General features: G+C 41.0%; 1 protein-coding gene across 1 annotated transcript; it reads left to right on the top strand.

Annotated features, from left to right (window-relative positions):
• Window positions 1–7,122: 7,122 nt before the first annotated feature.
• On the top strand, window positions 7,123–11,163 carry LOC148998679 (KIN14B-interacting protein At4g14310-like). The gene is made up of 3 exons (XM_089141787.1): window positions 7,123–8,912; window positions 9,333–9,952; window positions 10,458–11,163. The coding sequence occupies exons 1-3, from the start codon at window positions 7,203–7,205 to the stop codon at window positions 10,987–10,989; spliced, it is 2,862 nt and encodes a 953-aa protein (XP_088997913.1). The 5' UTR covers window positions 7,123–7,202; the 3' UTR covers window positions 10,990–11,163.
• Window positions 11,164–11,726: the final 563 nt, after the last annotated feature.

Below are 11,726 nucleotides of genomic sequence, written 5' to 3' on the forward strand. Positions count from 1 at the left end.
TTCCGGTATCCTTCACACTAGAGTCCTCATAGTCCACGACTACGGACTCATCAACCCTATTGATCATCCACATATGGTAAACGGGAAGCTCTCACGTCCTCTCACGGGTTGGTTACCGGTCTTAAGCGCCCGTGAGCCCAAGTCTAACCATATGCAACCCTACCAATAAATGGCCCCCACAATGTGATTCCTGTCCTCTCACGGGTTGGTTACCGGTCTTGAGCGCCCATGAATCCCCATTGCTACCACGGGTCGTTCGGTCTCAATACCCCTCCGATTAGGGTCGACATAACAGGACATCCTAGCCAAACACTACTAGACAATCCTAGATATGTCATCCAACAGTTTAGGAAGGTGTCCGAGAGGGCATCTCCGGAAACATCCCATAATATTCCCGTAGTAGTCCAAGGACAGAAGCGTCAAAAGGACACCTCTCCTTTCCAAACCATACTTAAGCATACACATGCATCAATTCATATCATCACATATATGGTAACTTCATATATGGAAAGAAATCAATAATTACAATCACTTGTATATAATTGGTAAGTAAATCATACATGAATCAATTTAATATGAATAAGTAATGCTACTGTAATCAAAGTTATGCAACAGTAGTATATCATTGTAAGAATCTAATTTAGGAAACATGTCAATGATATTCAAATATAGAAACTAGATTCATGCTATCTATGTAATTAAGGAAATAACCATCCTTACCTTTTATAACTCGCAAAGGAATCCTAAGAAATCAAGTAAGATCTTGGCAAACTTGAGAAGGAGGTCCTAAACAAGTATATACAACATATTAGGAAAGATCCCTAACAGAAAAGATACCAAAACATCCAACACGGACCAATGCAGGTTGCTTTGTACTCATTGGTCGAGTGGATTGGTCGACTGGCCGATCGACCAATGCAGTCGACAATGAGCCTAAAAAAACAGAGTTTTAAGATATGAAATCCGAATTCGGTGGTTCAAAAGGGTACTAATCAAGGGGTAAACTACATCAGTAGTATTCTAACATATAGGGGACCTCAAAACACTAATCAAATCAAGCCATCAAGATCCAAATTAGGAAACAAAAAGTTACCATAATTAGATCAACCATGGATCTTGATGAATTCGAAATAGAAATCAAAGACAAGAACAATAGGAGGATGGATCATTGCTTCAGGTAAAGGTATCATGAAAACATACTTAGATCTTCAAGGAAAAAGGCTTAGAAGCATAAATCTAAATAAGGAAATAAAACCTACCATATATGTAACTACCATGCTTCATAAAGAACACATATATGGTAGAAGAGAACAACTAGAGATTGATAGATCATGGATCATGGAAAGAAAACACAGTAATTAACTACTAACATGATCAATATAGAAGATCCAAAGAGATCAGAATTCAAATCAGAAGTTTAACAAGATTAGATCATGGTTTGATCATGATTCCTTCAGAAGCTTGCAATGATCATGGTTAAGATCATTGTTCTAGCCTCAAATCCTTAGGATGATCAGGAGAACAATTCCAGAGATGTTTGCAACAGAGAATGCAGCATCTCTTCTACTGTCTCAACTCAAAAAGGAAAGAAAAACAAAGATGGAGGAGAAGAAGAGAGAGTAGACATACCTTTTGATGCAAAAGGAAGAGTTTCGACGAAGATCCGTCAAGAAAACACCAAGGATGCAAAGGAGATGACTTGCAGAGGTCTTTGGTTCGTTCCAAAGAGTTTGGAGGTAGCAAATATGAAGTGGACTCGAGATTGGACTTAAATAGAGCAAGAAAAACCTAATTGCCAAAGACAGCACTCATTGGTCGAGTGGATTGGTCGTCCGATCGCCCGATCGACCAATGCGGTTAACACAAGTCCAAAACAGGGAATTGAAGGCCCAGATCAAATCCAATCCTAAAGGGGTTTTGCACACAAGTCAAGTGACTTACCTAATAGGTAGAAATGCCTTCAAACCAAGATAGAGAGCACTCCAAGTCCATCAACTAATCCGATCTTCGTCAAGATTCAGTTTCCATAAATAGAACTTCATCATCAACTTTCATGGATTCAAAGCCAGACACCAAGTCCACCACTGCGATGGCCCAAAGCTGACTTCTTACTTTACTCCGGGTCATCGGACCTACAAATAACAAGGTTTCCGGGTCAAGGTTAGGGTTGGGTTTTACAGCAGTCGCATCTATCAAGAGGTCAATCCGAGGCAACGGGTAGCAATCTTTTGGGCAAGCTTTGTTTAGATCTGTGTAGTCTGTACACATCCTCCACTTCCCATTCGCCTTTTTCACCATCACCACGTTGGCCAACCAAGTTGGGCACTCGATTGGTTCTATGAAACCAGAATTCTTAAGTTTTTCAACTTCGCTTCGAACGGCTTCATAGTTTTCAATAGAGAAATTTCTTCTTTTCTGTATCATTGGTTTCGCCTTAGGGTCTATCCAGAGTTTGTGCTCTGCAATGGCCCGATCGATCCCAGGCATGTCCTCAGCAGACCATGCGAATACATCCTTATTCTGTTGAAGAAATAACTTCAACTCATCTTTAAACTCTTCCAGTTGTTCAGTCCCGATATAAGTAATCTTTTTCTCATCTTCGGTACACAGCTGGATTTGCTCCAGTTTCTCCACTGGTTCGGGCCTTTGCATCTCTGTCTCTTCCCGATCATCTCGAACTTCTATGGGGAGGGCAGTAACCTTCCTCGGACCCTCCTTGTCTTTTAAATAGGCAACATAACACTGCCGAGAGATCTTCTGGTCAGAGGAGACTTGACTAATTCCCATATCAGTCGGGAATTTTATCTTCAAGTGTTTTGTCGAAACAATAGCACCTATCTTGGATAAAGATGGTCGCCCGAGAATCATATTATAGGCTGGTAGTTCTCGAACCACCAAAAAATTGATTCGGACAGTTGTTTCCTTAGGAAAACTTCCAATGGATAGATCCAACTGAACCGATCCTTCCGCTACTGCAGATGACCCTGCAAAGCCATATAGGTGTGTAGATGAAGGTTTCATCAAGTCCTGATCCACCTTCAATTTTTGATACACTTCGTAGGAGATTAGGTCAGCTGCAGACCCTGTATCAATCAAAACTCTATGCACTTCCCGCCGTGCAATCTCTACCTTGATGACTATAGCATCATCATGAGGTAAACAAACGTCTCTTTCGTCTTCCTCGCTAAAGGTGATAGAATCTTCACCATTCAGCTTCTTCCGCTTCTGCGCCTCTCCGGCTCCAACAAATTTGGATTTTGTTTTCAGACTCCGGAATGATTCGGGCTCTGGTCCCCCGAAGATGGTAAGGATCGGTGACCGAGTAGCAGCTTCAATCACCTCCTTGCCTTTTTTAGACTTCGGGGCCTCCCTCGATCGTTCTGAACTAACCGAACGATCCCTCATTGGAGTAGCCGCACGTGGCCCACGTGGCTCCTCCCTTCTCCTGCTAACAAAACTGGACAGATGTCCCTGAGATATCAGTCTCTCAATATCTGCCTTCAGATGACGACAGTCATTAGTATAATGACCATAGTCCTTGTGGAATCGGCAATACTTTTCCCGATCCTGCTGCTCTCCGGGTTTCAAAAGAATTTTAGGCGGCCACTTTAAAATATTTTTTCTTTTGAGGATATTCAAAATATCAGCCCGAGGAGCATTCAATGGAGTGTACTCACTTTTACCAGGGGATCTTTGGCGCCAAGGCTGGGATTTTCCAACCCGATCGCGAACATTTTTCTTTGGCCGCTTACCGCTCAGGGAGCCTTTTGTTCCTTATTGAAGACTTTATTATCTCCTTGGCGCGCATCTAGAATCTCCATGACTTCAGCCTGCTTCTGGCATCTCTGTACCAACTCAGCATAAGTCGTAGGTATATCCTGTAGTAATAACTCCAGGAGTTTCCGATTAGTGAGTCCTGTGAATAGAGCGGTTCTGGCTACTTGTTCTTCCAAGTTTTCTATCTCCATCGTCACTTTGCTGAATCTTTTCAGAAACTCTCTGATCGATTCGCTCTTTCCTTGTTTGACAGTAAACAAGGTTTCTTCCGTTTTCTTGACCTGTATCCCACTCTGGAATCGCCCTATGAATTGGCGCACCAATTCGTCAAAGTTTACGATCCTTCTAGAGGGGAGGTTAGAAAACCACTTTTGTGCTGCTCCGGTTAGAGATGAACCAAAAACCCGCATAAAATTTCATCGAATTACTGAAAGCGCCATGGTCCGTTGGTAATAGCCGATGTGAGCTGTTGGATCTCCGGAGCCATCGAATGTTGAGAAGGTAGGCAAACGGAAGTTATGGGGAAACCGATATCCCGCGATTGGCTCAGCAAAAGGGGTCTTCCGAATGACTGAGTAAATATCCTCAGTTATTCTTCCCTTAGCCAACTGCCCTAATTTCTCGTTGATGTTGGCCAATTCTTGACCAATCTGGGTCGAGTGATCTTCAGCAATATGATCACGACTTCGATTAACACGATCATCCCGTGCTACTCGATCGTCACGAACAGCCCGTCCTTCCCGAGCATTCCTCTCGTCACGAACTGCTCGATCATCACGAACGGTTCTTCTGACAGTGGGTGAGTGAGTTCTTACCCCTGTATCCAACCTTGTGTTTGAATCAGTTGTACTCTCTTGCGGTTTGTCGAACCGATCGTCTCACCTCGGTTGATCATCGATCCTCCGAAGTCCTCGGTCTCCTTCACGGAAATTCTGATCAACATTCCGGTCTTCAGCCAGTCTCTGGTCACGTGGCAATGCACGTCTCCCTGAATCGCGTTGATCAGGCTCTTGTGGTAAAACCACTCATCTGGTGAGCATGCGGAGTGCTTGGCTCACCTCCAAGAGTTGAATCTTTACCTGATCCAATTGATCTTGGATTGTATCAGGAGGAGGATTACGTCCTCCCTGGCCACCATCCACCTCGATAGGATTTTGGCTTTCCTGGGGAATATCTGGATTATTCACTTCAGGTATCTGAACACCGGAATTGCGTTGTGCAGCGGCTGCTGATCTAGTCACCATGGCTTTTCAAGTCGTTTCCCACAGACGGCGCCAAATGATGCGTCCAAAATCTGCTCAGCCCTTGGATCTCCACGTGATGTCCTGCAAAAAGAAAGCGTCGGATGTGGCCCGACCGGCGGGGTCGGGAGTCCACCTCCGAAGGCTAAGTCGATTGATGAACTTAATCACAAACGGCTCTGCTAGAAGCACGAGCTAAGGAATGAAGAACTGGGAAAGGTGATCTAGATAGCAGATCGCGGATAGTTTAGGTCTATCAGTATGTATCTAAACCTGAGTCTCAGATAGTATTCTTTTCGATCGATTGATCCGTCCCTCACCTTGTATGGTAGTGAGGTTTATATAGAGTATACCTTCGAATCTCCTTCGTTGGATGCACTTGAGCCTTCTTCGGGTAGTCGTTGGATCTTATTAGTTAGATCCGTTGAGCGATAGACTTCTACTAGTTTGGGCTAGTAGAGGACTCCTGAGATAACCTTTAGGTTATGCGATGGTTATCCCTTTGATAATGATTATCTGCAGCCGTCAGTTTGAGTCTGCCATCATTAGGGTGATTACCCTAATCCATAAGTAAGATTAGGGCACGCTTGCAGCCGAATAAGCTTTCTTCTTCAGTAAGCCATCTTTCGGATCCGGTTCGCTCGGGAGCAATTCGGTTTTCTCCGTCTCGACCGGGGTCGAGGGTCGGACCAAGTATGAACCCGGTCTGATCATAAACTCTCCATATCACACTGTTATCTCGTGCTCTTGATATTAGTAAAGTTTCTATATATATTAGCCTTGAGGTATGTCATGTACTACATAAAGTTAAACTTGAGTTATAAAGATGACATACAGATTCGTGGAAACTATAAAGTATATTCTCTCGTAGTATTGAGTCACATAAAGTAAGAGATTTGGACCGACAATGGAATGACATATGGATTTCTATAAAGTGTTATACTTGCCATACTACCATATTATATCAATTTTCAATAGAGTTAAGCGTATTTGTAACCATTGATAGTCCTGAATCTCTTAAAAGATGTAGTCACTGCTATGATTCGGTACTTAAGGTTTTATGTGAAGGGATTGAGTTTTAGGATCATCTTCAAACCAATATAAAATTCTGCACATAAATGTTAAAACGTTTTCAATATGTTTTTTTAATTATTTTCTTAATCAAAGAGATGTTTTGTTTTGCTTGACTATGTCACAATTAATATAGTCCAAGTGGGAGAATGTTAAAATATTAATAAAATATTCCACATAAAATGGGCTTCATTGATTGTGTTGCCCTTTGATATGGTTTCTTTATTGGTCTGATATGGGTAATGTATGATTACTAAAACTCTTATATGGACTGATTAGTATGGGTTAATAAGGACCGTTAGATCTTGATGAACGATCTAATGAGTTTGCTGTAAATGATGGTAGGTCCCTCTTCTAAATCCTAATTGATCATATTATTCTCTGCGCACAAAGTGTTAGTAAAGAGAAGTTGTTTTTTAGTGGGACACTAAAAAAGAAATTCCACTGCACTTCATCTCCAACGGATCTCAAAAAAATATATGTTTATCATTTTATACTGTTATTATACTAAGATGTTTCTAATTGATTTATGCGATAAGATTTATTCTTACATAACCGTATTTTGACAAAGTATTTATTTTTATTTTTATTTTTATTATTTTTTTAATATTTGAGGTTCATCAGGGCCAGCTTGCGCGCACCTTGATTACATCCTCAGGGGATGCTTGTCATTCGCAAGGATCGAACCCATGACTTTTCCACTGAGAAGTATGAATCTTACCACTCTACCAACCTTGAATTGACGTATTTGGACAAAGTAGTTTTTCAGCTTGAAACCATGAAGTCTATACCATACCATTGACACCCTCTAAAAGTCGAGGTGCATTTAAAAATTCAACAAAAAAAGTGTGCGCCTCCGTGTGCATTCATCCTCGCCGTTAGGATGGCATTGGGTGGTGGGCCGAAGAGAGCATGGTCCAACCATAAACGTGAAGTCTGGTCCCACCGTATCGGAGTTCGAAATTCAAACTTAGATTTTCCACAATTTTCCCACCTAAACTACCACTTTCCATTTTCGTATTCTAATGTCTGATCGCTTCTTACACGGTTACACCATCTGTCTTCTCTTCTTCTTCTACCCCATTCTATTCGCGTAGAAGCAAAACCGCTACGATGGAGTCGTCGCCGTCGTCGTCAATAGTTTGGCGAGTGAAGGAGCGTGGTGGCTCCGGTGGAAAGATGATGGCTCTGAAGTCCCATAAAACCCCAACCCCCATAGCCGACAAGGAAAACGTCCGCAGCTACAGAAACACTGCCGGAAAAAGAAAGCCTATGGAGATTCCCACCGCCACCACCAGCAGAATAGCTTCCATTTCTCATAAACCCATGTTTCGCCGGATTCCAATCTCACAGCCCCAACAGACTCGGAAGTCTCCTGGGTCAGCTAGAGGTAAGAACTCGAATCCCTCTGATTTCGTTCAGTTTCTTTCCGACTCCCTAAAGGATCGTCTTTCTACGGCTTCGTCTTCTGGGTCTAGTAGATCAGTAAAGACTCAACAAAGCGGTTCATTGGGTGCAAATAGAAGCGGAAGTGGAACTAGTTTGAGTGGCTTCCGGGTCCTAGATAGGTCTCAGAAGAGGAGACCCAGTTTAGATTCAAACTCGATCAAAAATGACCTCAACGTTGTTGGAGATTGCAAGGTTGTGGAATCAGACAAAAAAGTTGAAAAAATTCCAAATCCGGAAATTTTTTCAGATCTGGGTGCTAGAGTGAGCGCAAGGCATTCCTCTGGTGGTGTGGGTCTAGATGATTGTAGGGAAACAGTTGATTTAAGCTCATATTCAATCGAACAAGATGACAAGAAAGTTGATTATAGTAATAGTCATCCAATTCCAAATGGCTTTGGAGCGTCGGACGATAGTAAGAGGAAGAGTTATTTGGATATGAATTTATTAGCGTCAGTGGAAAGATCTGAAAATGGGTTTGGGAATGTTGAAAATTCTAATAACAAGTGTTATTCTGCTTCATGTTTAAAGCAAGCATGTGAAAATGGTTCGGGTGTTTTTAAGGTTTTAGAATGTTCAAAAAAGAATGATGTGCATGAAGGAAATGATGTTGTTCGTGAAGTGAACAATTACCCTAGTAAGCTTCATGAGAAATTGGCTTCCTTGCGAGGTAGAGTAAAGAGAATTGCATCTAACATCAATCAAACAGAGGAGATATTGGATATGAACAACACGGAGGAGTCGAAGCTGATACTTTCTGACATTCAGGCTAAGATTTCTGGAATTGAGAAGGCCATGGTTTATGTAAACAATAATGATAGTAATCCGGATTCAGCCAAAACAGTTGAAAGTGAAAATACTGTTTGCAAAATTTTGGAGAAGACTGAAACCAAGCAAGTTGAGCAGCACAAAAGCTTGGCTAAAGGTTTCAATTATGAAGAGTTAGAGGCCAGGCTATTTCCTCATCGCAAATTACTCAGAAATCGAAAGCCGTTGCACACTTCACTAGGAAGCAGTCAAAACCAACTACCAAGCTTACCAGAATCCATAGTTGAATGTGTAAAGTTACAGTCCTTTGAAGTTCAGGAAATGAATGGACCTACAAATTCAGCAGCACAGGATATTTCAAAGTTTGTTAGTGGAAAGAATGAAGTGGAGATCAGACTAACTTCTGATGAAACGCTTGAGGATTTTGATGACAATGATAATAGATCATCAGTTATAATTCCTGAAGAGATTGATGATTCCTACCTGGATCAAATACATGAAATAGGACACAAGGCCTCAACAAGTGGATGGTTTGTGTCTGAGGGTGAAGCAGTTCTTCTTGCACATGATGATGGTTCATGTTCCTTTTATGATATTGCCAACTCTGAGGTAGGCATTGTATTTACATATGTGAAAAGTTTAGCTTTCACTATCTTCCTGCGACAAAAAGTAACCGTTTCTCCTGGTATATTATTTCACTCTCATGTGGGTGTTTATTATATTTTGAGAACAAGTTAGTACTTACCTAATGATCCATTGCTAATTTAGTGTGTCATAGGCACTATTGTCTTTTCTGATCCTGTTTAACTGTTTATATCCTTGATGTTTTCTTTGTTTGTCCACAAATGTATGTAATTATATAGTCATTATACAAAATTGTTCCTCAGTGTTGAATAGGCAATACACAATTATGTATGTTCTTTTCTATGCACAGATGGAATAAATCTATAGACCAAAGGATGGATGATGAACAGAATATACAGTGCTTTGGCTTAGACATTGTCCACTGATGATTCTTCTTCATTGCAGGAAAAGGCTGAATATAAGCCTCCTGCTGGAGTGCCTCCCAACATATGGGAAGATTGTTGGTTGGTCCGTGCTCCTGGAGCAGATGGGTGCTCAGGAAAATATGTTGTAGCAGCATCTGCAGGAAATGCTTTGGAATCAGGTTTTTGCTCTTGGGATTTTTACACCAAAGAGGTGCAAGCTTTTCATGTTGATGAGAATAAATCTGTATATTCTTCAAGAGCAGTTCTTGGACCTCTACCCAACAATGTTGGATATAGGGAAAAAGCTTCATCTAAAGTTTTAGCCACTGAAAACCAACAATCATGGTACAATACATGTGGTCCACTTATTGTGTCAACATTCAGCAGCCAGAAGACTGTTAGAATCTATGATATCCGAGATGGTGAGCAGATGATCAAATGGGATTTACAGAGGCCAGTGCTAGTGATGGATCAATCAAGTCCTTTGCAGTGGAAAAATCAAGGGAAGGTGGTCATTGTTGAAACAGAAAATATTAGACTCTGGGATGTGAACTCTCTTAATCCTCAGGCATTACTATCTGTCACCTCCTCTGGTCAGAAGATCTCTGCTCTTCATGTGAATAGCACAGATGCTGAATTAGGTGGTGGAGTTCGCCAAAGGTACAAAAAGATTTATGCATGTCATTTACCTTATTATCCTAAGTCTCTCTTCTGCTGTTGGGCAACTTTTCTGATCTATATTCCATAGCATTCTCTGTTCATACTAAAGCCCTCATCTATTTTTAAATTGGTATATCTTTCTAAATCCATAACAGTTAGATTGCTAATTGATTTTTTCTTGTTATTCAAGAAGTTGTCGAGTTGTTGAACCTTGAGTCTTCTTCGGTTATAGTTCCTTCAGATTGTCCCATTTACCAACATAAATTTGACATTCATTAATCAATAAGGGATGCAAAATGTATTTGATGACTCTTGTCATAATACATTGTCTCTGCATCCTCCCACTCATCCCCTCCAGAACACAGGAAATGTAAATGTTTCCTTCACTCTTTCAAAAACCACTTTGAAGCATATGAAAGCTAATAACTACTAGGTGTAAGGGACAGTTTTGAAGTAGACTTTTCTGTTAGATGCTAGCCTCCTGAATGTTGGACTTAAAATGCAGGGTAAGATCATCCGAAGCAGAAGGAAATGACGGTGTTTTCTGTACCTCAGAAGGCATAAATGTTCTTGATTTTCGTCTTCCATCTGGTGTGGGCCTCAAGATATCCAAACTTGGTGTAAGTGTCCAGTCTGTCTTCTCCCGTGGCGATTCCATTTTTCTTGGATGCACTAATACAAAATCTACAGCCAAAGAGTCAAACCATTCACAAGTGCAACAGTTCTCGTTGCGGAAAGGAAGGCTTGTTAGCAGTTATGTACTTCCAAATCTGAATGCTCACTTCCATTGTTCTACCATAACTCAGGTCTGGGGGAATTCAAATTTTGTGATGGGTGTGTCTTCATTGGGACTGTTCGTATTTGATACCTTAAAGGATGATGAGATGCAGTCTTCTACTGTTGGTTATGAGAACATACCGAAAGTTAGAGACATCATTGGTCCAGATGACATGTACTCTCCTTCTTTTGATTACTCATCTTCTCGGGTTCTTGTTATATCAAAAGATCGCCCTGCACTTTGGAGGCATTTGTTATAGTTGGAATGTCCATTATCTTGTATAACAGGTTCTTGAATGCAATGAAGTAATTATCATTCTGTTAGGAACTAGAGTCCCTTATTACTGTCTATAGTCTTGTAGAAACTTTTCATATGTATTATGTTATTGAAACACTATAAATACAATTAAATGGTCTCAATATGAGATCATGGATTTCACTCAAGTTAACATGGTATCATTTGCCGGTTCGGTTCTTTGTGGACCCTGATTTTCTCCCTCCTTGGTTCGGTTTGGTTCTTAGAATTCTTGAAATCATGTTTAGGGTTCTTGACTTGCTCTTCTTTTTGCAATTTGGGATCTTGAACTTTGCTCTATGCTACTTTCTGAATCTCGCATGGCTTCTAATCATGTTGCATCGACACCGCCTCCGCCATTGTCATTTGTTCCATCTCTGTCTTTGCCACTGACTTTGGCTCCTCCACTGCTGCTGTCCTCAGTTTTGCCATTATTTTCGCCCATGTCCTTTGTGCCTCCTTTGCCTTTCTCTTCGTCATCATCTTTTGGTCTCAATAATATTACTCATCATTTTCTTCATATCAAACTTTCATTTGATAATTTTCTTGTCTGGCGGTCACATTTTTTACCTATTTTGAGAAGTTCTGGTCTTATCGGACATGTTGATGGTTCCAACCCCACCCTCCACCATTCCTTTATCTGACTTCTTCTCCTATTGCAAATCCTGATTATCTTTTTGGCAATATCAGGATCAAGTTCTT

The sequence above is a fragment of the Hakea prostrata genome, unplaced genomic scaffold (assembly GCF_041222555.1).
Source record: "Hakea prostrata isolate BN-2017 unplaced genomic scaffold, UWA_Hpros_2 contig_190, whole genome shotgun sequence".
In the NCBI taxonomy this organism is placed as follows: Eukaryota; Viridiplantae; Streptophyta; class Magnoliopsida; order Proteales; family Proteaceae; genus Hakea; species Hakea prostrata.